Source organism: Podarcis muralis, chromosome 6 (genome assembly GCF_964188315.1).
Source record: "Podarcis muralis chromosome 6, rPodMur119.hap1.1, whole genome shotgun sequence".
Lineage (NCBI taxonomy): Eukaryota > Metazoa > Chordata > Lepidosauria > Squamata > Lacertidae > Podarcis > Podarcis muralis.
The window spans coordinates 45,494,716-45,518,484 of record NC_135660.1 but is presented as its reverse complement, the minus strand read 5'-3'; the positions used below and the strand labels follow the sequence as shown (position 1 = coordinate 45,518,484).

Genomic DNA, 23,769 nt, shown 5'->3' with positions numbered 1-23,769 from the left:
TCCAGGCACACGTGACACTTTAATCCAAGCCTCCTGCACCGTCTGCCAAACAAACGCTGTTGCATATTAACATTTAATATCTGCTTTAAATTGTTTTAAATGCTTTTCTCATTTGTGTCTTCACTCTCCTCCCAAGGAGCTTGAAGTGTTTGGAGCTCACACCAACCCTGGAGGGTAGGGTAGAGTAGGCTGCACGGTAGTAATTTCACCAAAGCAAGGCCCACGGGTATTTAACCTGGATTTATAACGTCCAAATTCTTGGCACCGGCAACTGACTATTATCGATCAGACTCGAGTATAGAGATTGGCAAGGCGATTTTACCAAAAAATAAAAAAAAGTAAAGAAAGGAAGTGAGTTTCTGAATTTTTATTTTTTTTTTTATAAATTTTTTATTGCGTTTCTTTCCATAGTTTTATAGGTTACAAACAAATAAAATAATTACAAGAAACTAATTTTCCCTTTTTTTAACAACAAAAACAAACAAAAACAACTTGGACTTCCCCACCCCTTCCGGTTCTGCATTCTTTGGATTAACAATGTCAGCATTTTGTTACCTTATTTCGTACCTTATTGTAACTTTCAAATGTTATGTACCCAGATTCAATATATTATATCTCAATTTCAATACCTTTAAAATAAACATAACATGTTCGATTCAAATTGTCTCCTTTTCTCTTTTGTCACTTATTTTACAATTTACTTAATCATAATTACTAAAGCATAACATTTCCTAATCATGCACTGTCTTAAGATTCATACAGCTTGTAATATTTTTGCAAATAGTCTTTAAATTTTTTCCAGTCCTCCTCAATTGTTTCTTTATCCAGATCTCGGATTCTGTCGGTCAGTTCAGCTATCTCCATGTAGTCCATCAACTGCGTCTGCCATTCCTCCAGCGTGGGCAAATCTTGTGTCTTCCAGCTCTTTGCAATGAGTATTCTTGCTGCTGTGCTAGCATACATAAACAAAGTTCTGTCTTTCTTTGGCATTTTCTGGTCCACCATGCCCAGCAGGAAGGCCTCTGGTTTCTTAGGAAAGGTATACCTAAATACCTTTTTCAATTCATTATAAATCATTTCCCAGAAGGCCTTCACTTTTGGGCAGGTCCACCAGAGATGGAAGAAAGTCCCCTCTGCTTCCTTACACTTCCAACATTTGTTGTCAGACAGGTGATGTATCTTAGCTAGCTTGACTGGGGTCATGTACCACCGGTATATCATTTTCATAATGTTTTCCTTCAAGGCACTACATGCCGTGAATTTCATTCCGGTGTTCCATAACCTTTCCCAGTCTTCAAACATAATATTATGTCCAACATCCTGTGCCCATTCAGTTTCTGAATTTTTAATGGGGGTGAAAACACTGCCTATATAGAGGTAGCAGCGGGAGTTGCTTCAGTTGTCGCTGTATTTCATATATATTGCAAGCCACGAGGAGCAAACTCCGGAAAGTTGTTGCGTCGTTGCTTTTCCTCTTTCATCGCGTCTTGCACAACAAGCAGAATTTAAGGGCGCCCGCGATTTCTTCATCCCTCCGTGAGTTTCTGCTATGATCGCCAAAGGCTGAGAGCGCTGATTTTATTTATTTTTTAAGTTTTCTCTTGCTTTCCACCTTAAGGGCGTCCCGGGACTCGACCAAAAGTTGTGCGCGTGGGAGGGGGGGCGGTGGTTGTCAGAACGAAAAACAGCGGCCGCCAGGAAATGAGTAAGTTAGAAAGTGATCGTCGTAGTAACGCCAGCTTCGTAGCCGGAGAGGAGCGAGCGTGAAGGATGCCGAGAGAAACGGGAAGGAGCTCCGACTGAGCCCTTTGTCCGCCTAAACTTATCCAGCATGAAAGCCGCGTGAAAAAGTCCGGCGTAGGAAAGGACGCGGGCAAAGAGATCCGTGTTAACCGTTTAGGGTCATACAAGAAGTTTGCAGGACGCTGTAAGTATGAAGTTATCTGCCACCAAAAGATGGCCATGCAATATATTGCTTTGGTGTGTGCGCGCGCGTGTGTTGTGTGTCTTTGTGTCTGAAAACGCGGTTCCAGGTTTGAGCCCGTGTTGCTTGTCGAGGAGGCACCTCCATCTTCGCCGACCGGGGGATGTGAGTCTTGCCCCCTCGCCTTGCCCGCTTCCGCCCTCCCCTTCTGCTGCGCGCAGCCCCCGGAGGTCGCCTCCTCGTGAGGAAGGGCGAGCAAGGCGGAGCTGCTGCTCCGAGGGTCTGCGAGAGGTATGCGCGATGTGGCCTTAACAAGAGGAAGTTGGGCTTGTAGAGAGCACGGCAACATCTTTCTTAGTTTCTTGAGAAATGAGAGCGGAAGAGGCGCATCAAGCAGGGCAGGGGAGAAAAAGCACCGTTTAAAGACTTAGTCTCTGTCCATGAGTTTAAAGACATAGTCTCTGTCCCAAACCCTGCACTTCCCCCACGAAAATAACTTCGTTTTTGTAGCTTGCTGCGCATCCTTTCTTTTTTCTTTTCTTTTTTTGCACACACGCCTGGGTTGTACTAAATGCATTTGCTTAAAAGTAAGCCCTACTGACTTCTGCTTCGCTTAATATTAAAGAGATGTGCTCATGGACGTAGCCAGGATTTTTGTTTGCGATTCTGTCCCCCCTAACAAAAGGTCCCCCCCTGGTTTGCTATGGATTTTTATGGAGTTTTATGGGGGGGGGGCAGCTACACCCATGGGATCAAGGCCTTGAACATGTCATTGACTTGTTAAGTTTCTTGGCTTCCTGGTCATGCAGCCTTTGATTTGCTTATTCAGAAAGTAAGGGCTGCCATCAGATAGTAAATGATACAACATTCTTCAGATAACGCGGGACAAAGAATAAAGGATGTGTTAGTTAAATAACACTGACTTTGTTCTGTCCATCAAACCTGCAGTATGGACTGTTCATATCCAATCTAGCTTCTCATCAGGTAGCTACTATAAGGACCTAATTCTTGGAACTAATTTATTTACAGTATTTATATGCTGCCCAATAGAACTGGCCTCTGGCTGACTTATGATAATAAACCATTACAATGTAATTACAATCAATAAAACAATAACAAGAAGCATAAACATGTCAGTGGCATCAAGAAAAAAAAGTATAATAAGATGCACTGTGTTACTAAGAGAGCACAGTAGATCTACAATTTGGAGGATTAAGAGTGTGCAGATGTAACAGAGCCTATGAGAATTGAATGGTTTTCACCTGGTGCTGAAAACCATTTTAAAACTCAGCAGGTAAGCCTCCCTGGGGAGGGCATTTAATAACTCAAAAGACTTGGGCAGCAATCCTGCATACACTTATTTGGAAGTGAGCAGCACTGAGCTCAGAAGCTCTTGTTTCTGAGTAAATATGCATAGGGATGGGCTACTAGACTCATTTAATTCTACTGCTTTGGATAATACATTGCTACTTCTGACTAGAAGGGGACTGGAGTATGAAGTCTCAATAGCTACTAGTCACGGGTGGCCTCTGCGATCAGAGGCAGCATACTATGGGATGCAAGGGAGCAACAATGCGAGAGTGCTCTTGCGTTTAGGCCATTCTTGTGGGCTTCCCAAAATTATCTGCTTGACCACTGGTGGGGGGGAGGGAAGGTTACTGATGGTTTAAATATAATTTTCAGCATAGTTCTTCCGCTTGCCAGCAGCACAACTAGTGCTTGCAAAAGTATTATGATTATTGGTGGAAGCACCTGATAGAAACATTAGCCGCAGAAATCAGAGGAAACTAGCCACTAGGGTAACCAAAGAAGGGGCTCAGTGAAATATTACACTATATTTTGCATATTTGGCTTGACCCACTCACTGCTGAACTGAAAAATATAACTCTGAGAAAAGATGAGGTATGTGCCTGTAGCTCTGTCTATTATATACGTGCAACAAAATGCTTGCCTGTAACTGTGTGTGTGACTATAAAGTCACAAAATTTATGCCCAGCTGCATAGTTTCCATTTAGGTTTTTAATAGCGGAGTGCTCCTGAAAGGTAGACATTCCAGTTCTAGGTTGGGAGCTGGCACAATTTGGGTGTGGCATGGGCAGGGATGCAGCTGTGCATGAGGATGCCTGGCCCACGTGCTGCCAGAAGCAGTAGGTGCCAGCTCAGCTGTATAAGCAAAAGCCCTGGCCCACATTTTTTTTAGCAGAGAAGCAGGATGTGAGGTAAATGGGAAAGAATGGAGCAATGTGCAACAAACAAAACAGATACATGAGGAAAAGAACCACATATTCGAAACCTTGCACAACATTAACTTAGTGGAACTGGTGTAAACTTTGAATAATATGCATGTTAACCATGTCTACTTCTGTCAACCGTGTGATACCTTTCTGAGGCACATGTTGCAGTCCAGTTGGCAGTAGCCTAGTGCAGTTTGAACCAACTTCTTCAGCACTATGGACAATTTTGGAGAAAATATTTTGAGTTGTGGATTGCTGCTGTTTTGCAAGTTTATGTAAACATTTGCATACATGTAGATTATACATTAAATATGCATTAAAAGCAATACAGTGGTACCTGGGGTTACAAACGCTCGGGTTACAAACTCCGCTAACCCAGAAGTAGTTACCTTGGGTTATGAACTTTGCCCCAGGATGAGAACGGAAATTGTGTGGCAGTGGCACAGCGGTAGCGGGAGGTCCCATTAGCGAAAGCGCACCTCAGGTTAAGAACTGTTTCGGGTTAAGAACGGACCTCTGGAACAAATTAAGTTCGTAACCTGAGGTACCTGAGGTATTACTTTAAGCAGTTTAAGCACTTTAAGCAGTCATGGCTGCCCCATGCCCCCTGGAATTCTGGGAACTGTAGTGTGTTATGGGTGCTGAGAGTTGTTAGGCAACACCAATTCCCCTCAAAGAGCTACAATGGCCAGAGTTCCCTAGGAAACAGGATTGACTGTTAAAGAGAATTGTAGCTCTGTAAGGCGAATACGGGGCCTCCTAACAACTCTCAGCAAAATCTTTTCTTCATTGAGAATCACTATCTTCCTGAGGATAAAGATCAGCAACCTAAAGTTCAGATTCTGCAGAAACAGTGGTATTTGGACCAGTCTCCCCAAACCATTTAATAGACACAGTTGGCAGAATCTGCACCTTGTCAGGACAAACAACCAAAACTCTTCCATCTTCAGTAGTAGGACAGGTAACAGCTCATGCAGGGGGACGCGGGTGGCGCTGTGGGTAAAAGCCTCAGCGCCTAGGGCTTGCCGATCGAAAGGTCGGCAGTTCGAATCCCCGCGGTGGGGTGCGCTCCCGTTGTTCGGTCCCAGCGCCTGCCAACCTAGCAGTTCGAAAGCACCCTCGGGTGCAAGTAGATAAATAGGGACCGCTTACAAGCGGGAAGGTAAACGGCGTTTCCGTGTGCTGCGCTGGCTTGCCAGATGCAGCTTTGTCACGCTGGCCACGTGACCTGGAAGTGTCTGCGGACAGCGCTGGCCCCCGGCCTATAGAGTGAGATGGGCGCACAACCCCAGAGTCTGTCAAGACTGGCCCGTACGGGCAGGGGTACCTTTACCTTTAACAGCTCATGCAAAAGGCAGAAAATGGTTGCAGGCAAACCTGGTTTGAACATGATTACATAGCTTTGTTCATTCCTGCCACCTACTGCATGTGTTGGTTGTGGCTGGCAGGAACTGTACTTCAAAACAGCTGGAGGGCACCTGGATGGCAAAAATACCCTTAGGCCTACCAGATGCTCTAATCATGTGAAGTGTTTGGCTATCAAGATGTCTACCCTCATGAAAGGGGTAAGATTACATTACTTCCTGCTAGGGCTTTCACCTGATCAAAGACATCTTCATTGATTGAATTTGTTGATTAAATGTATTAAATCTGTACAAGTTAGCACGTGACTAAAACGATAGTACTGAGGAAAAGGAGTGCTTTCTTTGTTTTTAAATGAGGTATGCATGTATCACAGGAGGCAGCATTTTAGAAGTGGGTATCTGATACTGTGTGGGAGTGAAAGGGGAAAGCCTCCTTCCCGCCCTCTGCAATTTTTACCAACCCTTGTACTACAACGAAGCAACACGGGGAGATTTTGTAAATGTTTCGCCCAATTAATTGGGGACACTCATTCATCAAATAATGCAACCTATTAATCAGTGAAAGATTGCAGCTCAACTTCCTGTATGTTCTCTGTTCAATGAAGAGGAGCTCAAATGTACCAAGCAAGAAGTTTTATTAAATAACTGTGTACAACAGGGCTTCTTTCCTTTGGCTACTTCCTCTGGCTTCTAGCTCTGTCTCTTGCTTGGGGCTGACCTCTAAATTTGAGATGGGAAGTACTCTTAAAGGAGGGGTGTGGAGTCTCTGGCTCACGGGCTAAACTTGGCCCATGAGGCTGTTTTGGGAGAGCCACATTCATCCTCCTCACACTTTACGTTATGTCAGATACGGGGCAAAAAGGAATACAGTAATTGGGAGCTTAATGTGGGCTCAGCCGTGCCTGGCACTTGGGAACCCCACAAGGGATTTTGACAAGTAGATGGGATGAACCACCTGTCAGTCATGCGAGATGTGATTGGCAGGTTGATGCCCATACCCACCTGTCAGATTTGACCCCTAAGACCAATCCTGATAAGCATCTGGCCCACGGAGCCAGAAAGGTTATCCACTCCTGCCTTTAAAGTGTGGCGTTGAATTCAACTAAGTTGTGCTAGCTATTTAACTAAAACAATAACATTATAGCATATGTATCCTTATTTGTTAACTGATGTGGTTTAACGCTTCTTGTTGTTGTTAAAAAAATTAGACTGAGTTTTAGCATACATGAAAAACTTAAAACAAATCCTTATTTCCTGAGGGATAGCCTTGGCCTGTAATGTAACTTAAATAGAAAATTATATTTAGAAAGATTTTTTCCTCCAAAAGCATTTTATTTTAAAAAATCCAATTTAAATTTTTAAAAATCTGATTTTTTTAAAAAATTAAAAAGTCATTGATTTTTATCCACCCTGCTCTTAACTGGAAAACTGCCCAACTCTGCTTTTTGACATCTGGAACAGTATTATCATTTCTAAACAGAAGGTATAGACATGGCGAGAGTCTCTGTGTCAGTGAGGCCTTAGAGTCATGATGCAGCATTTCCATGGTGCTGCAAATTAGCCTTCTAATGGGAGAAGAAGACTTCCATTTGGCTATTCTACAAAGCAATTCTTTGTTGCCTCCTGGTTACAAACCAACCAACCATTTTTGCTCACCACAGACGTGTCCCAGATGAGTAATGTGTTGGCCAATTGCCTTGTATTTGGTGGATCTGCCATGGAGACACATGGCATGGCCCTTCTAATATTTTCTGCTGCTTCTAGAAGGAAGAGGGTGAGTGATGTTTAACTAAATTTAAATTATAGACAGATCTAAAGTTTCTGGTAATATCGGGGCACCCAAGGTGCACCTCTGCACAATGCCTCTTCAGTTGTTGCCCTGCAGCTCCCATAATTTCTTACTGCTTTTAACTTCTTTTAAACTTTTTATTAGGGAATTGTTTGGTTTTATGTTTTTATATTGTTGTGGACTGCTGTGATATATTTTCATGATGCAGCGGTATATAAATCTTTATAGAAAGAAAGCAAGAAAGTTATATTGGCATTCTTCACTTTGCGATGAAAGTGGATGAAATGCTTTGGTGAGTCACCACACCTGTCTATTCTTGTACTCTTTATTCTCTGCTTCTGTTAAAATGTATGTGATGCAGAAACTCAGCTCTCCTTCTGGAAACTGCATGTGGTGTTAACAGTACAGTGGTACCTTGGGTTACATACGCTTTGGGTTACATACGCTTCAGGTTACAGACTCCGCTAACCCAGAAATAGTACCTCGGGTTAAGAACTTTGCTTCAGGATGAGAACAGAAATTGTGCAGCGGCGGCAGCAGGAGGCCCCATTAACTAAAGTGGTGCTTCAGGTTAAGAACAGTTTCAGGTTAAGAACGGACCTTCATCTTTACTACTGGCAAATTCATTGTTCCTAAGGGGCTTTCACTTTCTTCATCTCTTACAAACAGGAAAGGAAAAGCAAATGTCCATCAGAAGTAAACTATTGATTTCACGTGAACTATTTCCCAAACTCTTCCCCATCATTGCAGTCACTTGTGGGCGTCTGTCTTTCATTTATGGCAAGACCCTTGACAATTTAAATTGGAGAGGTCAGTTTCTGGAGTATGCTTTTGGTCCCTTCAAGGGCTTTAACATAAAAAGGGAAATCTGGTGACATTCTGATGCATTTCTAAAAATTCTGTCTCATCTTCAAAATCTATAGCAAGAGCTTTAATTTATTCTTCTACCTGGATATAAATCAAAAGGACTAGAGAAGGAGTACCTTTTAAAAGGCTTAAAGCAGTATCTTCTGACACTGTCTAGTGACCAAGTAAAATAAAACTAGAAGCAACACAATTGAGCAAATCAGCTGTAAATGGCTGAAAACACAAGGTTATTAAGGTATGGTCATGCAGCCTGCTAGTCTTTTCACACTTTAAATGATTTTACACTTTATAGCTTTAGAGTTTCTTATGGGCACTGTTTATTCCTGTTAAGGAAAATTCCAGGGTGAGCTGGGCTGTTAAGTATCTTTGCACCCCGATATTTTCCTTAACATTCCTAATCAACCATTGAATTCCTGTTGTTAAATCTTTTTCATCGTCTGAGAAATTGAAAGGGATCCTTTTAGGGTTTCCATGTTTCAAAAAGTGAAAATCTGGACACAAAGGGTTTTTTTGGGGGGGTGGCTGCTGCCTTCGACCACAGTATTCCGGGTATGTCCAGACGTATGACAACCCTGTCTGTAGCAGTCCTATTGTTGGCTCTGGAGCTGCTATTGAACAGGGATGCCTGAGTGCCCTTTTTACCTGTGATTTGAGATAGATGTTGTAAGCTGCTGTGAATGCCTATGTTCTGACCACGCAGCCTGTAAATGACTGCATATCCTTAGTGGTACAAACAAGACTTTTCTTCAGTTGTCTGAGGGATGAGGAAACATTTGAGCTCTTGTTTACTTTTATACCTAGATCTAATTCTTGTTCCTTTCTTAGTAATTGGCGAGTGTCCAAGTGGGGAAGCTTTTGGTCCAGGAGTGCATTTTGTCACCATGAATTCTCACCGCTTTCTGCCAAGTTTTCTCCACTTCCTCCTTTTGTTTTGACAACTTCCTGTTCCAAGGCATGATCCGAGGGCACATGATGCAGCTATTTTGCTGAAGCAAATCAGGTCTGGATCTGGCTGGTCAATTCCTAGATGGTGGACTGCCTTGGAAACCCACCTGTCCAGCCTTGAGTTCCATGATGAAAGAAAGTTGGGAGACAGACAGATAGATGATAGATAGTTAGTTAGTTAGTTAGTTGATAGATAGATAGATAGATAGATAGATAGATAGATAGATAGATAGATGATAGAGAGATAGAGCGATAGATAGATAAAGGTAAAGGGACCCCTGACCATTAGGTCCAGTCGTAGCCGACTCTGGGGTTGCGGCGCTCATCTCGCTTTATTGGCTGAGCCAGCGTACAGCTTCCGGGTCATGTGGCCAGCATGACTAAGCCGCTTCTGGCGAACCAGAGCACCGCACAGAAACACCGTTTACCTTCCCGCCGGAGCGGTACCTATTTATCTACTTGCACTTTGACATGCTTTCGAACTGCTAGGTTGGCAGGAGCAGGGACCAAGCAACGAGAGCTCACCTCGTCATGGGGATTCAAACCGCCGACCTTCTGATTGGCAAGTCCTAGGCTCAGTGGTTTAACCCACAGCGCCACCCGTGTCCCTAGATAGATAGATAGATAGATAGATATAAATGCTGGTAGGAGAAAGGAGAATGGCAGGTGGTTGTATAAAGGAAACCATAGTTACTTGCTGGAAGCAGGACATCCAGGCATACAGGGGTACCCATTCAGCCCTACCTTTGTTTCAGTCCATAAAACGAATGGGGTAGGACTGCCTCTCTGCCTTCAAAAAATGACAAAAGTTGCAAGAATGGCTCATGTGACAAATAGGTAACTGGGCAAATATTTCAGGAGAGCAACTGGATTGGTTCCAGAAGCAGCTGATTTGAATTAAAGTTTTTGATTTATTGACCAGGAGAAAAATCACTTAAAGCCTGGCAATAATTTTACGATAATAACCCAGTACATTGTTTGTGTGCAGAAGCTACCCAGCCCAGTGCTCCTGTTGGATATATAGGGATTTTTAGTCCTATTGAAATACTACCAAAAAAATTGCTGTATGAGATTCTTGTGGGATCTGCTGGTCCTGGGTCTTACATAGTGTTCCCCTGCTGATAGGAACACATCTGGCCAGTGGAAGGAAGAAATATCAAAAACTATGTGTAGTGCTTGTATTGACGAGGATTGTTTTTGCGTACGGCCCCTTTTCATAGGCATTGTTATTTTAGGGAGTCCCTAAAAGCAATTGCCATGAGGCAATGTGATCAAATGAACTGCTGCTGATGCTGCTTTTAAGCTTTTCGTAGAAACCAGAGCAACTTTCATAATATTGCAGCACAGCCCTCAAGCAATAAATGAAAAAAGCAGATTGTCATTTTTGATGCATGTAGTTGTGCCTGTAAAACCTCACGACCGAGAAGTGCTGAATTAGATTTGGCTGGGTGCTAAGATCTTCTTCAGTACAGCATACCTTTAAAGACAATTTAGAACAAGATGCTAGGGTTCAGATAAAACTGGTTGAGAATAACTTTGGCTGTGCAATTTTGTTAAGCTATTTTGTTCAGAAAAAGTGGATCATCCTCACTTCAGGAATACTACACTGCTTTTGTTTGCCTTGTACAGGAAATGTCCTTAGCCTGTTAAACAATATGTCACTCCTATTGTTTTCTGAAAGAACAAATACTTGACCCTGTCTCCATTTGGCTTGCCAGGCATTTGTGCTCTGGTAAAGGCGGATCCACTTCAAACATCACACAGGAAAAACGTCAGGATTTCCATGAAAATTATTTACCCGTAATAATTGAAAGGGAGGTCCTTTCCAAAAGTTATCAGCATGTATGCTGGAAAGAGTGGCCAGTGCTGGCCATGTGACTGACTGCTCTGGCAAAAGCAGGATGTTCCTAGTATTTGTGATCAGTGGCAGCATTTTGAGATACATGGCAAAACTAAAGTTTTCTTTTGAATCTCCACAAAGCTATCTGGAGATGGCCGATCTGCTGTGTACCTATTCCTAATTGGTAGCTTAAAAAGCCACATTGATGGGGAAGGGCAATCACCTCATTATTGCCATTTTTGGCATAGGTAGCACAGGACCCATCAAAAAGAGTGTTCATAGTGGGATGCAGAAATGGGCATTTCACATTTTTCTTCTGATCGATCCCCAGGACTAGTCTGACACCCAAAAGGCTAGTAGAGGAAGTGCTCGTGCACTGGGCCCATAGCCAACAAGACCCCCAGACTCCTTTTGAAGCCAAATGTGCATCTACCCTTCTAAGAAATTTCTGTGAGATGAGCCAGTCTGGCTGTTCCTGCCTTTTAGTGTTTTTAACCAATAAATAAAGGCAGAACTGTGATTGATTAGTTGTTTAGACAGCAGGTGATAGGAACCCCTGGTGTTGCTATCCACTCCCCTTGAGTGCAGTTTTCCTGCTTCTGTCTTCTTTTCTACTCTTTGGAATCTCCATATTTTGCTTTTCCTTTCTCCTAAGCAACCAGGCTGGACCTTCCTGCGGTGGACTCTTCTGAGATCAGATACGCCGTAGAAGTTAATTTTTGAAAATCCCGCTGGCACCGTTGCTGACATCAGAAATGAAATTGGCAAAGATGTTCCTGGCCATAGAGATAATGTGATACGAAAAGCTTCCTTTTCTTTATTTCTGCATAGTGGCCTGCTGTTAAAGACATAGGGAAGCTATGTATGCTGTGGCAGTGGCAATCCTAGATAGCCTACAATCTTGGTGGAATACCAAAAACGCTGTGAAAATGCTTTTTTAAAAAATGTTTTGGAAAATATATTGAATTTGCCATAGCTCACCATCTCCATCTAGTGTCATATTTGTATATTGCACTTTATAACACACCTAAAATGTTTTATTTGCCACTACATAGCTGAGTCCCTGGAAAACATGGCCAGAGAAACTAAGAATCAGGATATGTAAGAAACACAAAGGAGAGTACAAGGAAATGTTGAGGCAATATTTGCTACTTTAAAAAGATGTGGGTGGAATTCAAGATCGTTCTAAGGAGATTGTTCTGTCAGCACAAGCGTTTATGCTTGCGTGATGAAACGACCTCCCCATTTCACCCCCGCCCTGTCATCAGTTAATACAGGGATAAAATCTTATCACAAATCTCTCTTCAAGACAGAATCAGCTAAATAGTTAACCTTTGGTAGTACGCACAGGCATTTTGCTTTGATTTTAAAGTAAAACATTGTATTAGACCACACGGCATTAGCTGAATAATTTTAAACTCAGCATTTGAACACCACCAAGAGTGAATGCCATTGTTGCAGGCATGCTTAGAGACCACAAAAATATAAATTGCTTTTCCTTTGCTGTAGCCTCTGCACCCTTTACTCTCTTATGTGTAACAAGCTTCCTTGCTGATCATCTTTCTAAGATGGAGTGTCCTAATCTTTTAAAACTTTCATCATATCACATAAGCTGCCTCATGATAGCGGGGATCGCTAGAATTCATAGATGATCCATTATTATAGCAAGAGCTTTGAAGAGACAGCAGGTGTAATTGAAACAACTGCCTATATATAAAGTTTTACTCTCCTTGTATAGCCATTCCTTTAACGAGGTTTTAAAACGTGTGTGAGCTACAGTTTGTCAAGACAGATTGGCCTGATTCATTTGTAACGCTAAACCATAATTTAACGCTTCATGCATGAGCCTTCTCCTTCTCCTCACCTCCAAAGTGTCCACAGAGCAGAAGTGTCTGCAGTTTCTCGCAAATAAAATAAAAATTAAATAAACGTTCACCCTGTTGACCATCCCATCCAGAGCCACATTCCTACAAGAATCTGCTGCATTGAAATGTCACAGAAGGAAATATCATTTTTGGTGCTAAACAGAAGAGTGTTCAGAACCTCTTTCGAGGAGCTTATCCCTATGTTTGAGTTTCCTGCAAATCTTGCCCCTCCCAAAGTGAGTTGTCTCTATTGAGTTCATCACTAACTTTGTGGGTGAGTGGGGGTGGGGTCGAGTGGTGATGTTTCTATTTTACTTAATGTACGTGTGGGGTTTTGTGTCAGCGTTGCTTGTGCAGGTTCCCTTTGCTATTCGCTTGTGTTGCTTCGGTGCTGAGAAGGGTTGGGCGTTGGCCTGGGGTGTGGTTGTTCATTTGTGATTGGTTGTGGTGGGGTGGGTGGTTGTTTTGGATCAGGTTAGCCACACACACCCCTCCACCTCTTTCCACCTTTTCTTCCTAATGTAACACTAATGTCTCAACAAATGAAACTGATCTGTAGAAAACGTAATTTGAAAAAAGAGACATTGCACATACTTTGGTAAACCAAGAAATCTTTAATATAAATACATTTTAATTTATTTTTTTTACTAACTTTGTGGGGGTAACGAAAATCTGGGAGAAAGGAAGTTGGGGAACCTTGGCTTCTATCTTTATGGGCTCAAACAAGTCCAGAAGGCATTTTCCTCTTTCATAATTGGCAACACAATGAAAGCGAAGCAGTTTAATCACTCGGTAACAGAAGCCAGGTAAACACTCCCTGAAGGGGTTATGTCAGAGCTGCTCTGCTCTTTTTTCTTTCTTCCCTCTACACTACCCATTGAAGTAGACATGCAAAGTGGTGTTGGTGACGCCCTTGTTCCATCTGATGTTGCTAACCAACTGGTGTGCACAGGTAGGGTGGGAAAGCATGTATAAATATTAATAAAAGCTTTGTGTGTTTGTCAGGGCTGGGATTATGGTTGTTATGCATCTAATCTCACATACGCAAGAAGCGGTGCGGTGCCACACCTTTCAGCCCCGAGGTGAATGCTGCTGGAGCACTAAGATCAGCCGGCATAGCTTGCTCCTCACCAAAATGGCAGGTCTCTTAAGGAAAAACCTTCAGGCATACGGGTCTCGCTATGATCTTGGCTTGTGGCATCTCTTCACACCGGTTCCCAGAAAGTTTGCTAGATTGCACACCCTTGCTTTGAAAGAAGCCTGTTTTCCATGTAGCATTTATACATAGAAATAGATGTCATGCGCACATACTTCATATAAAATCTGCTTGTTGGTCCGTCCCCCCCCCCCTTTCTGTCTCTGTATTATGCCCTGCTGAACCAATTTTAAATTACCCTTTTGTTTATGAACTGTGGCCTCCAGTTGACTGTAGAAGAAGCCATGCCCATTTGATCAGGGAAGGGACTGGGGCATGCCCCTAATGAGCGCCGCCTGTTATCTTGTTGCTGTCTAGTGTCTTCCCTGCTCACTTCCATGTCAGAGGCGCCTGTAGTTAGTGTTTTCAAGACCAAAGCCCAGTCGCTGGCAACCTGCCATGCTATATTTGAATCTCAAAACATACAAGCTGTTCTCTAAAAATACAGAGCCAAAAAAGGAACTCTGTGGCACTTCCTGAAGATCTCTTGCAAATGGATGAAGGCACCTTGTGGCTTATTTTTAAACAACCTCGGTGGGATTTGGGTTTGGAAAATAACTATTTCCTCCTCTTTTTTTAGTTAAATAGGATATACTCAATTTTATATGGATGCCTTCTAATTGAAGTATTACCTAAGAGTTTAAGATAATAAACACTTTTTTTTTTTTTTTTAGACCATTCATGGTCCTCTCCCATTGCCTCTTCTAAACAAAGCAGCCCTAATACTCTTGGCTGTTCCTTGTAGGGAATGTGTTCTTTGTAGGGCTGCTTCTGCTTTGCAGCAGGGTACAGTGGTACCTCGGGTTACAGACGCTTCAGGTTACAGACTCCGCTAACCCAGAAATAGTATCTTGGGTTAAGAACTTTGCTTCAGGTTGAGAACAGAAATCGTGCTCCGGTGGCGTGGTGGCAGCTGGAGGCCCCATTAGCTAAAGTGGTGCTTCAAGGTAAGAACAGTTTCAGGTTAAGAACGGACCTCCGGAACGAATTAAGGACTTAACCCGAGGTACCACTGTATAGCGAGGAAATGTATGAAGGAAGGTATTTGGTGTTTGAATGGTGCATCAAGACTTTTGAAAGCGGAGGTAGCTAACCTGATGTCCTCCAGATGTTTTGGACTACAACGCTCAGGCAACAAAATATATTGGGGCGGATATGGTTCTATGTGCTCAATAACCCTTTGCTTCTCTCACCTTGCAACACCCCTATGCTGGTTTCTAAGCCTCTCTTGAAATTCACACAAACTGTTTGTCCTCCTTTTCATGATCCTTTGCCAGCTTCCCCCACCTGATCTTCCTGCCCTTGTCTCTCAATAAGCCCTTTCCCATTGATTGTCACTCCTTCCAACTCTTCTACCCATACTCGGTCCCTGCTCCTGCCAACCTAGCAGTTCAAAAGCACGTCAAAGTGCAAGTAGATAAATAGGTACCACTCCAGCGGGAAGGTAAACGGCGTTTCCATGCGCTGCTCTGGTTCGCCAGAAGTGGCTTAGTCATGCTGGCCACATGACCCAGAAGCTGTATGCCGGCTCCCTTGGCCAATAAAGCGAGATGAGCGCCACAACCCCGGAGTTGGCCACGACCGGACCTAATGGTCAGGGGTCTCTTTACTTTTACTTACCACCATAATAATGTCTAAAACACCTGCAATTGCATCGAATTAATTTCTCGTTACCCTTCCTGCACTCCCATCACTCTTCCCCATTATTATCAAAAACTGCAAGATCCTCGAGGCAGAGGCCTGAATACTTCTTTTTCAGTAGGCATCATGTCATACGATGGTGACTAGACCTTTGCAGTTTCTGATTCACCAAACAGAATTCAGTCTTGTAGCTAGTAAATCTGGTTTTTCTCTATCAGGGACTACAGAAACAGGTTTATCTACCCCCTTCAGGGCTATCATTAATCATGGGTGGTGGGTTGAATCCACACTGTGCAGGGTGTTGTCCAGCAGCAGCATTTAATAAAAAAATCTGGCAGATTTCTGTGTGGTTTTTGTGGTTGTGTTCTTGCTTTTAGAGCGTCTGTGTTTGATGAGGTTTAGCTTTCCCTTTGGAAAGTGGTGTGCTGGAGAAAATGACAATTTTTTAATAATGTGCAAATGACGGCCATGTGAACGTCTGCTACTGCAGATCCAACCTGATAAAAATTAATTAATTGTGCTGCACTTGTAACAAGGATGTGAGGATGTCGCCTAGGAAAGGGTGAGACAGGAAGAAATAATACCATTTCACTTTGCTCTTCTCAAATCAGTTGCAGGATTTGTGCTGATATCTCTGTGCTCTGCTATCATTGAAAGTAGAGAAACAACAAGATAGATGGTTCGCTGTCCTTACCTACACAGCAAGACTGGAGCAACCCTAAAATGTTTGCTAAGGTGAGGTTGAGCCAAGGGACTCATACGCCTGCCCTTACTTTGCACATCCAGTTCTGCTAATCGTGAGTTTTGACAAAGAAGTCAAGATCCTATGTGTTCAAATGGCTGTAATCTATTGTCCTTCTGGCCATCCGATAGCACTTGTATTGTTGCTACAGTGGGGATTGAGCTAGTACTGTTCTTCTCAATGTGTCACTGGACAGAGGGGCTCCTTACCTGGCTTCTCACACCCATCCTCTTAAAAATCTCTGGACAGCATCCATGTTCTCTTTTCTCATGATTGTAGTGTGCTCTGTTGTGGGAATACTGATCTTCTTTATTGCTGAAGTATATTTATTGATTTATAGGGTAGGATAGGCACCAGGTTAGGGAAGATTGGTTTAGGCTTTAGAGCAACCTTTCTCAACCTTGGGTCCCCAGCTGTTATTGGACTACAACTCTCATCATCCATAGCTAGCAGGACCAGGTCATGGATGATGGGAGTTGTAGTCCAACAACATCTGGGGACCCAAGGCTGAGAAACACTGCTTTAGAGGGATATGCGAAGAAGGGTTCCTGCAGTGATGTCAACAGTGCAACAACAATCTTTCCTGATCCTCTCTCCTTTCTCATTACATTTTTCCTCATGTTTTTATCTGTGTTTGTATCTACATCTACATTCTTCATTATTTTTGCATCTGTCTCCCTTAAGTGCAAAACTCTTGTCTCACTCTCGTTTTTTTGGGATGTGCACAGGCTGCCAAACATATAAGGACACCTAGATGGGAAATCAATTTGCAAAACAAAAGAGACTTCATCTAAAAGATAAAGGCTGTGATCCTAACCCCATTTACCTGTAGGCCACATTGAATTCAGGAGGACTTACTGAATAGACATGGCATGGATTGTTCTTATTAGTTAAGCTGGTGTGCTCGGATACTGCAGAGGGGCAAATCTTTGAATTACATTCATTTACAGGCTAGAAGGGAATAATTATAGGCTACTGGCAGCTGTGGGAACAGGATGGGTGCACATCAACACTGTGGAAATATTAAATGGATCCCTTTTGGAGTCAGAATTACCATCTGCTTCCTCTCACTGTTCACATTATGCAGGATGTATACCTTTGACTCCTTCCATCACATGACTAATTTCTATACCTGCCATGGAGCTGGGTCTTTAGATCCCCTCTCCCCACACACTTTGGGCTCCGTGCTATTGCCATACAGTGATGACATGATATGTGCTACACCATGAACAGAACTCCTCCTCAAATAGAATCCTGCAACGGCAGTAGCTAGGTCTTTTCTGGGATCCCAGGAATCACTATGGCGCCATGATGGTGGCTGCAGGGACAGCTTCAAGGAACAGAGCATCCTATGGACCGCAGCACTGTAGAGCAGGCACCCCCAAACTCGACCCTCCAGATGTTTTGGGACTACAACTCCCATGATCCCTAGCTAACAGGACCAGTGGTCAGGGATGATGGGAATTGTAGTCCCAAAACATCTGGAGGACTGAGGTTGGGGGTGCCTGCTCTAGAGGCATGATCCACAGGCCATGTGCATAAGGGAACACAGATTATTCAGGCAAAACAAGTGTTCATAATAAAGTAATTAGAAGTGTTACACACACACCCTTCACTAATAAGAAATCAATTTCATTTCTCTCCTTGCCACATACTCCTGAAATACAGCCTTGGTGTATACTGACCCTTAACAATATCTTCTTAGGAAAATATAACTGCTTTCTATGGGAAGTATTCAAGTAATGTTTTGTGCCTTGAGATTTTATTACAATCAAGCAGTAAATAAATATTGTGACATAAATAAGGATTAGTGCTACATCAATTGAGATTCTCCCCCGCCCCCCCATCCCCAAATCTGCTCCAGAGGGTTGGAGGAAACCCCAGCACAGAGTTAGGGGGCGGGCAGGGAAGAAATCTTTTCACAGACAGAATCTTAGTGCTATCACCACATTAAATACAACCCTGTATCTGAAAGTTTGCAGATATTTCTTGTGTTCCTGTTTGTTTGTTTTTATCCACTAAGCCGAGAATTCATCTGATTTCCTTGTGTGCGTGTGCAGATCTAAACACAACTGACTGTTTCTCTACCTCTTCCTCACAGGAAAGTTTTTGCCATGCCAGCAGGAATCTTCCGGGTGTGCCTGGTGGTTATCACGGCTATCGTCAACCACCCGCTCCTCTTTCCAAAGGAAAATGTCACTGTTCTTGAAAACACACAGGAAGTCATCCAGAAGATGAAAGAGCGGGAGGAGAACCTGAGGCTGGAGCAGCTTAAACTGGAGCAGGAGATTGCCATGCAGGAGACCTTAACAGAGCCTTCAGTGAAGGCTGCGGAGACAGAGGAGCAATACAATCACAATCCCCTCTCTTGGAATTTCTGGACTGCTTTGTCCATGGTGGTTTTCCTTCTGATTGAGTTCTGGAGGCAGGACTACAAGGAAGGGACTTGGCAGAATTATGCCAATGAGGAGGATGAAATTAGTGTCCTTGGGAAAGCGCTCAAGGGAGTCGTCCTGCCAGACAATGCCACATTGGCCAACTTCTATGAAAAATGCCTCCAGATTGTGACCAGTGATATCGCCAGAAACCGAGAGCTTGTGGAAGGCTTTGCAGATGACTTGCTGGAAGCTCTGAGAAGTGTGTGTAACCGAGATGCAGACATGGAAGTGGAAGAATCCATAGGAGTCGGGAGCATGTATGAGAACTGGAGAGCTCACAAGCCCCTAGCTTGTGACTTCATTGTCCCTTTTACCCCTCCGGAGCCATATTGTTTCCAGTTAGAAAGCTGGTGTTCGAAAGAAACCGTCTCCCCAAACAAACAGGGTTATGGGATGATAAAGATCTTGCGGGCGGATGAGAACTCAACAGGATGTATCTGCGACAAGACTAAGCTCGGGGAAGACCTGCTGTGTCTTCTTCACAGCAAAATGAACCAAGCTAGGCAGAACCAACATATGGAGGACCTCCTTTGTTACAAGGACACTCGATACCTTGATTCTGACCAGGTTATGACGTGGTTCCAGCTTGCGCTTACTAAGGCATGGAACAAAATTTCACACAAGTACGAGTTCAACCTCACTTTCAATCTCCTGGATGCGCCTGGGGCTCTAAAAATCAAGTTTCGATCTGGAAAGACCATTACTTTCAACCTCACCCCAGTGGTACAATATGCTGATTCTGATGTATATTTCATCTCCCATTTCCCATGCAATAGCCTGGCAGAGGGCTCCTCTTCCAGCATTCACTGGCTTCTCACGTTTGCAGTATATGAGAAGAGATACATCCAGTTTATTTGCAAAACTCTGCCTGCCAACTCCTGCCACCTCAGCTGCCTCCAGATTCTGTCCTTCCTTCACGGAAAGCAGTGCAGTCTAACAGGAGCAAGCAGCCTTACAAACTACCACTTGAAAACAGTGATGCTACATTTACTACAGACACTTCCTTGTGCAGACTGGGCTTCTACACAGCTGCAAGCCAGGCTGCAAGACATGCTCAGATTTTTAGAGAAAAGCTTGCAGGAAAAGAGGCTTTACCACTTTTTTGTTGGGAACAGACACCTTCCAGAGGAACTGGGTATCCCCATAGAGTTCCAAAAGGCAGAACCTCTAAACCTTTTCCGCCGCTTTGTATTGCAACGAGACACTTACAGAAAGACTATGGACACGTTTCATGAGATGCTAAAGAACACAGCAGCTTTAATAAATGAATATGCCATGCATGTTCCCAATGGACGAGTGACCTCACTACATAAAGAACCCCTGTAGCCAAATCTCTGAGAATTACAATATGAACAGATCTCCCCCATTGGGAGCAAACTGCTTTATATGCTCACATAACTCCAAAGATTGGTAGAATGGAGATACTTCTCTCATTTTCTTCCCAATGTTGTTGGCTGATATTTATGCAGCTTCTAACGTTTAAACTGTAGTGTATAAAGTTTGTTGTAAATAGTTTAAGCAAAAGAGGTATCTAATTTATTCCTATATCGACATTACAGACCTTGGGATTTGGTAGTCTGTGTGGTTTGTTTATGTGAAGATGGAGATGGTGACAGCTCTGCAAAAGGAGTCCTTGTAGGAGAGAAAACATAGTTTGAAAATTGGTGATAGATGTTCAGCCCTGTACTTCACAAATGATCAATCATCCACTGTGAAGGGAATTCTTTTATTTTGTCCTAAACTATTAAGCAAATGCAGAAATAGGTTGCAGAAATATCAGTTCAGTAGAGCTTCCTGCAACTATCTAGATAGCCTCTACATACTTCCACACCCTGAGCCCCTGGAGAGTATTTAGAATTTCTGTCCACCTCCATGAAGTATATACATATCTATGAACCAATGGGAATACCTACAAAAAGCTATCCAATGATGCAAGCATCATGCAGGGTATTTGAGCATGCCTTTTCTACATTTCCAGCTACTATTACTTTTAAGACTTGACGCACCACTAAAATACCTTTTTCGTATTTCTCTCCAATAGCACCAGACCTAACTGGCAAGAATATTTTCCAGAACTGTTAGATTAACCACTGGCCTAAACAGATCATTACCTTGGTGCCAGGGATCTGAGTTTATGATGCATTGCACACACTCTGGTTTATTTTTACATGTTAAGTGTCACAGGTAGACCACAGCAATAAACTGCTGTTCTCAACGAAATGAAAGAATGACCATATGTTTTAAGATTTCCTGAAATTCAGGTTGTTCTTCAAAGATGACATCCTGGATTGGTGTCCATATATTTGGTGTAATGTGGGGGAAAGGGAGGACAAAAATTCAGGTATGGGTTTTTTAAAAAAAGGATCCTTTTGAAAGGCAAAGGTGCTACTAGTTATAGTGGCTGGGCTCTGGCTCCACATTTGGAAACAGCAATGCTTCTGAATACCAGGGATCCACAGGAGGCGAGAGTGCTCTTGGCCTTGGGCCTGCTTGTGGGTTTTCCGCAGGCATCCGATTGGCCACTGAGAGAACAGGGTGCTGGATTATATGAGCCATTGGCTCTTCCTTTGCTGTTTTCCATCTTGCATTTGTATCTGCTGCGATTCTGAACATGTGCCAGGTTTTGTTCTTTTCTGGAAAAGGGCTTTGGAAATGGCAGTTATCACTTAGACAGGGGTCTGCAACCTGCGGCTCCGGAGCCGCATGTGGCTCTTTTGCACCTTTGCCGCGGCTCTGGGGCGGATACTAGCGAGGGGAGGAGGCGCATTGTGCGCCCCGACACTCCCCACTGTGGCGGGCGCTGTACTGGCTGTGACGTCGCATGGGGGCGGTGCGTGCGTTAGTCACGCACCGTCCCGACGTCACCTTCCCGGTTTTGCGGCTCCCAGGTTTTTTTCCCTTCGGAAACGGGTCCAAGTGGCTCTTTTTGTCTTAAAGGTTGCAGACCCCTGACTTAGGAAGTAAGACTTTACTACTGCTGCTGCTACTATTCTCTAGTGCCCAGGCTGCATTGCTACGCTGCTACTTCTTAGACGGAACACTCTGTGTTCTAATAGCAATAGTTAAATGCCAACTGCAGTGGGGGGATGGGGTTTGTTGTTTTTGTTTTAGGAATGGTCTCCTGAACGGAGAACTTGATGGCTGGATAAACAGAAGTACGACCACCACATAGGTTCATGAAAGAACCAAACGTGATGATAGGCAGAATTTTCATCTTACATAATAAAGCACTGCTCTCCTGTACGTTACCTGCATGCCCATGTAGCAGTGTAGGTCCACTCAAATGACACACAGAGAACATGGTTCCTGCCACCACAAATCTCTATTTAATCCGTTACTAGGAGGGAGAATATAGGGATCAAATTGTGCCCCTGTCCCACTCCCAGAAAACAACATACCATTTGTGCTTTGTTAATGGCCAGCCAATGCCTTTGCAACCGGATCTCTGGGTGGAAGGAACCATAGGTGCATATAGTACCAGTATGTTTATGCAGTTCTTATGCACATTTATGATTCTAGCTGGAAAGAGAGCTTTCTGACACCTGTATTTTCATTAAACTCTGTCTTCCGCCAGTTCCTTTCATGGAGCTACAATTCTCAAGATTATCCTGGGAAGATCATTAAACCACTCGGGGAATTGTAGCTCTATGAGGGTAACAGGGGCCTCCCAACAACTCTCAATTACCTTGACAAACTACAGCTCCCATGATTCTTTGGAATGGCACTGTTTTAAATGTGTAGTGCAGGTGGGGCTAATAATAATAATAATAATAATAATAATAATAATAATAATGGGCCCAAAAAGTGCATTTCAGCAGGTAGGCTAGTTACACATCCTACCGGAAAGAGCTTGCTCACACACTGCTATTTTTCTAGAAAAAGAGGTGACAGAACTTACCATGAACACAAGTTCTGGCTGGGGAAAAAAGCTCTGCCCACACACTTCTTTTTAAATCAGCCCACTGGTTATTTCACTGACTCTCTGCAAATGCTTATTTGTTATCTGACCGACTTTAGGGACAGTGAAAGCTGAGCAACTCCAGTCCCTAGTAGAAGTGCTGAAATATCAAACCAAGTGTAATGTGCTCCTTTTGGCCCACACTATAAGGACATAAATCCATGACTGGAAAAAAATATAATGTAAAAAACTTAAGCGGAAGATGGAAGAAACAGTTAAAACCTCTCTACCTTTTTTTAAAAAAAAGAGTAAAGGTCTGGAAAATGGGTTTTGAAAAATGACAAGTCCAGGGAAGCCATAAAGAGGTGTCAGACACCTCAGTGCAATACCTTCCTCCTTGTAGCGTTCTTTTTCTAGGCAGCTTCTGCACTTTTAAATTTTTAATGTTTCTTCCATTCTTGTCAACGTGCTATATAATTGACTCCTTGTAAAATAGTGGCTCCAGTTAATAGGCCTATTAAACAACCCATTGCGACTTCAGTTATTTTATTTTAAGTAATTACATGGTTGACGTGGAAAAATCTCTCTCTTCTTTCTCAGTCAGCAATATTTCCAGTTTTGCTGGTCTTGAAACAAAGCTCTCTGAGGAAACACAAAATCTGAATGTTTATAGTACGACGCTTTTTGGGGTTATGCGTTTCCACAAGAGTTGCTATCCTTATCTAGGTCATTATCAAGCACTCGTGAGGGGTTTAATTAAACTGATGCTTTAGTAAGACTTTAAAAACACAGATATTTACATTTAGTCTCCAAAATGCAAGGTATTAAAAATGTCTTACTCAGCAAGCAAACCAGACTGGTTAAAACAATTTGAAGTATACATACTATACTTGCCTTCCTAAACCTTCTGCATGAGCAGAAAAACATTTTGGGGAAGGGTAATACTAAGATTTCGACTGAGTGCATACTTGCTTGGTAAGCCTCATGGAAAGCAGTCAGACTTTTCTGACAAAGCAGTACTTAGCAG

General features: G+C 43.1%; 1 protein-coding gene across 3 annotated transcripts; it reads left to right on the top strand.

Moving 5' to 3' along the window:
• Nucleotides 1-1,368: 1,368 nt before the first annotated feature.
• ITPRIP (inositol 1,4,5-trisphosphate receptor interacting protein) lies at nt 1,369-23,282 on the top strand. Of its 3 annotated transcripts, none has more exons than XR_013393190.1 (2): nt 1,369-1,927; nt 11,619-13,466. XR_013393190.1 is itself a non-coding variant. In XM_028730342.2 (2 exons), exon 2 carries the CDS (start codon nt 18,521-18,523, stop codon nt 20,168-20,170), a length of 1,650 nt encoding a protein of 549 aa, XP_028586175.2. In that variant the 5' UTR covers nt 1,617-1,927; nt 18,508-18,520; the 3' UTR covers nt 20,171-23,282. The 3 variants fall into 3 exon arrangements, 2 of the variants coding, with proteins under 2 accessions (XP_028586175.2, XP_077786338.1); XM_028730342.2 differs by lacking the exon at nt 11,619-13,466 and adding an exon at nt 18,508-23,282 and having other exon boundaries at nt 1,617-1,927; XM_077930212.1 differs by lacking the exons at nt 1,369-1,927; nt 11,619-13,466 and adding exons at nt 16,280-16,399; nt 18,508-23,282.
• The last annotated feature ends 487 nt before the right edge of the window (nt 23,283-23,769 follow it).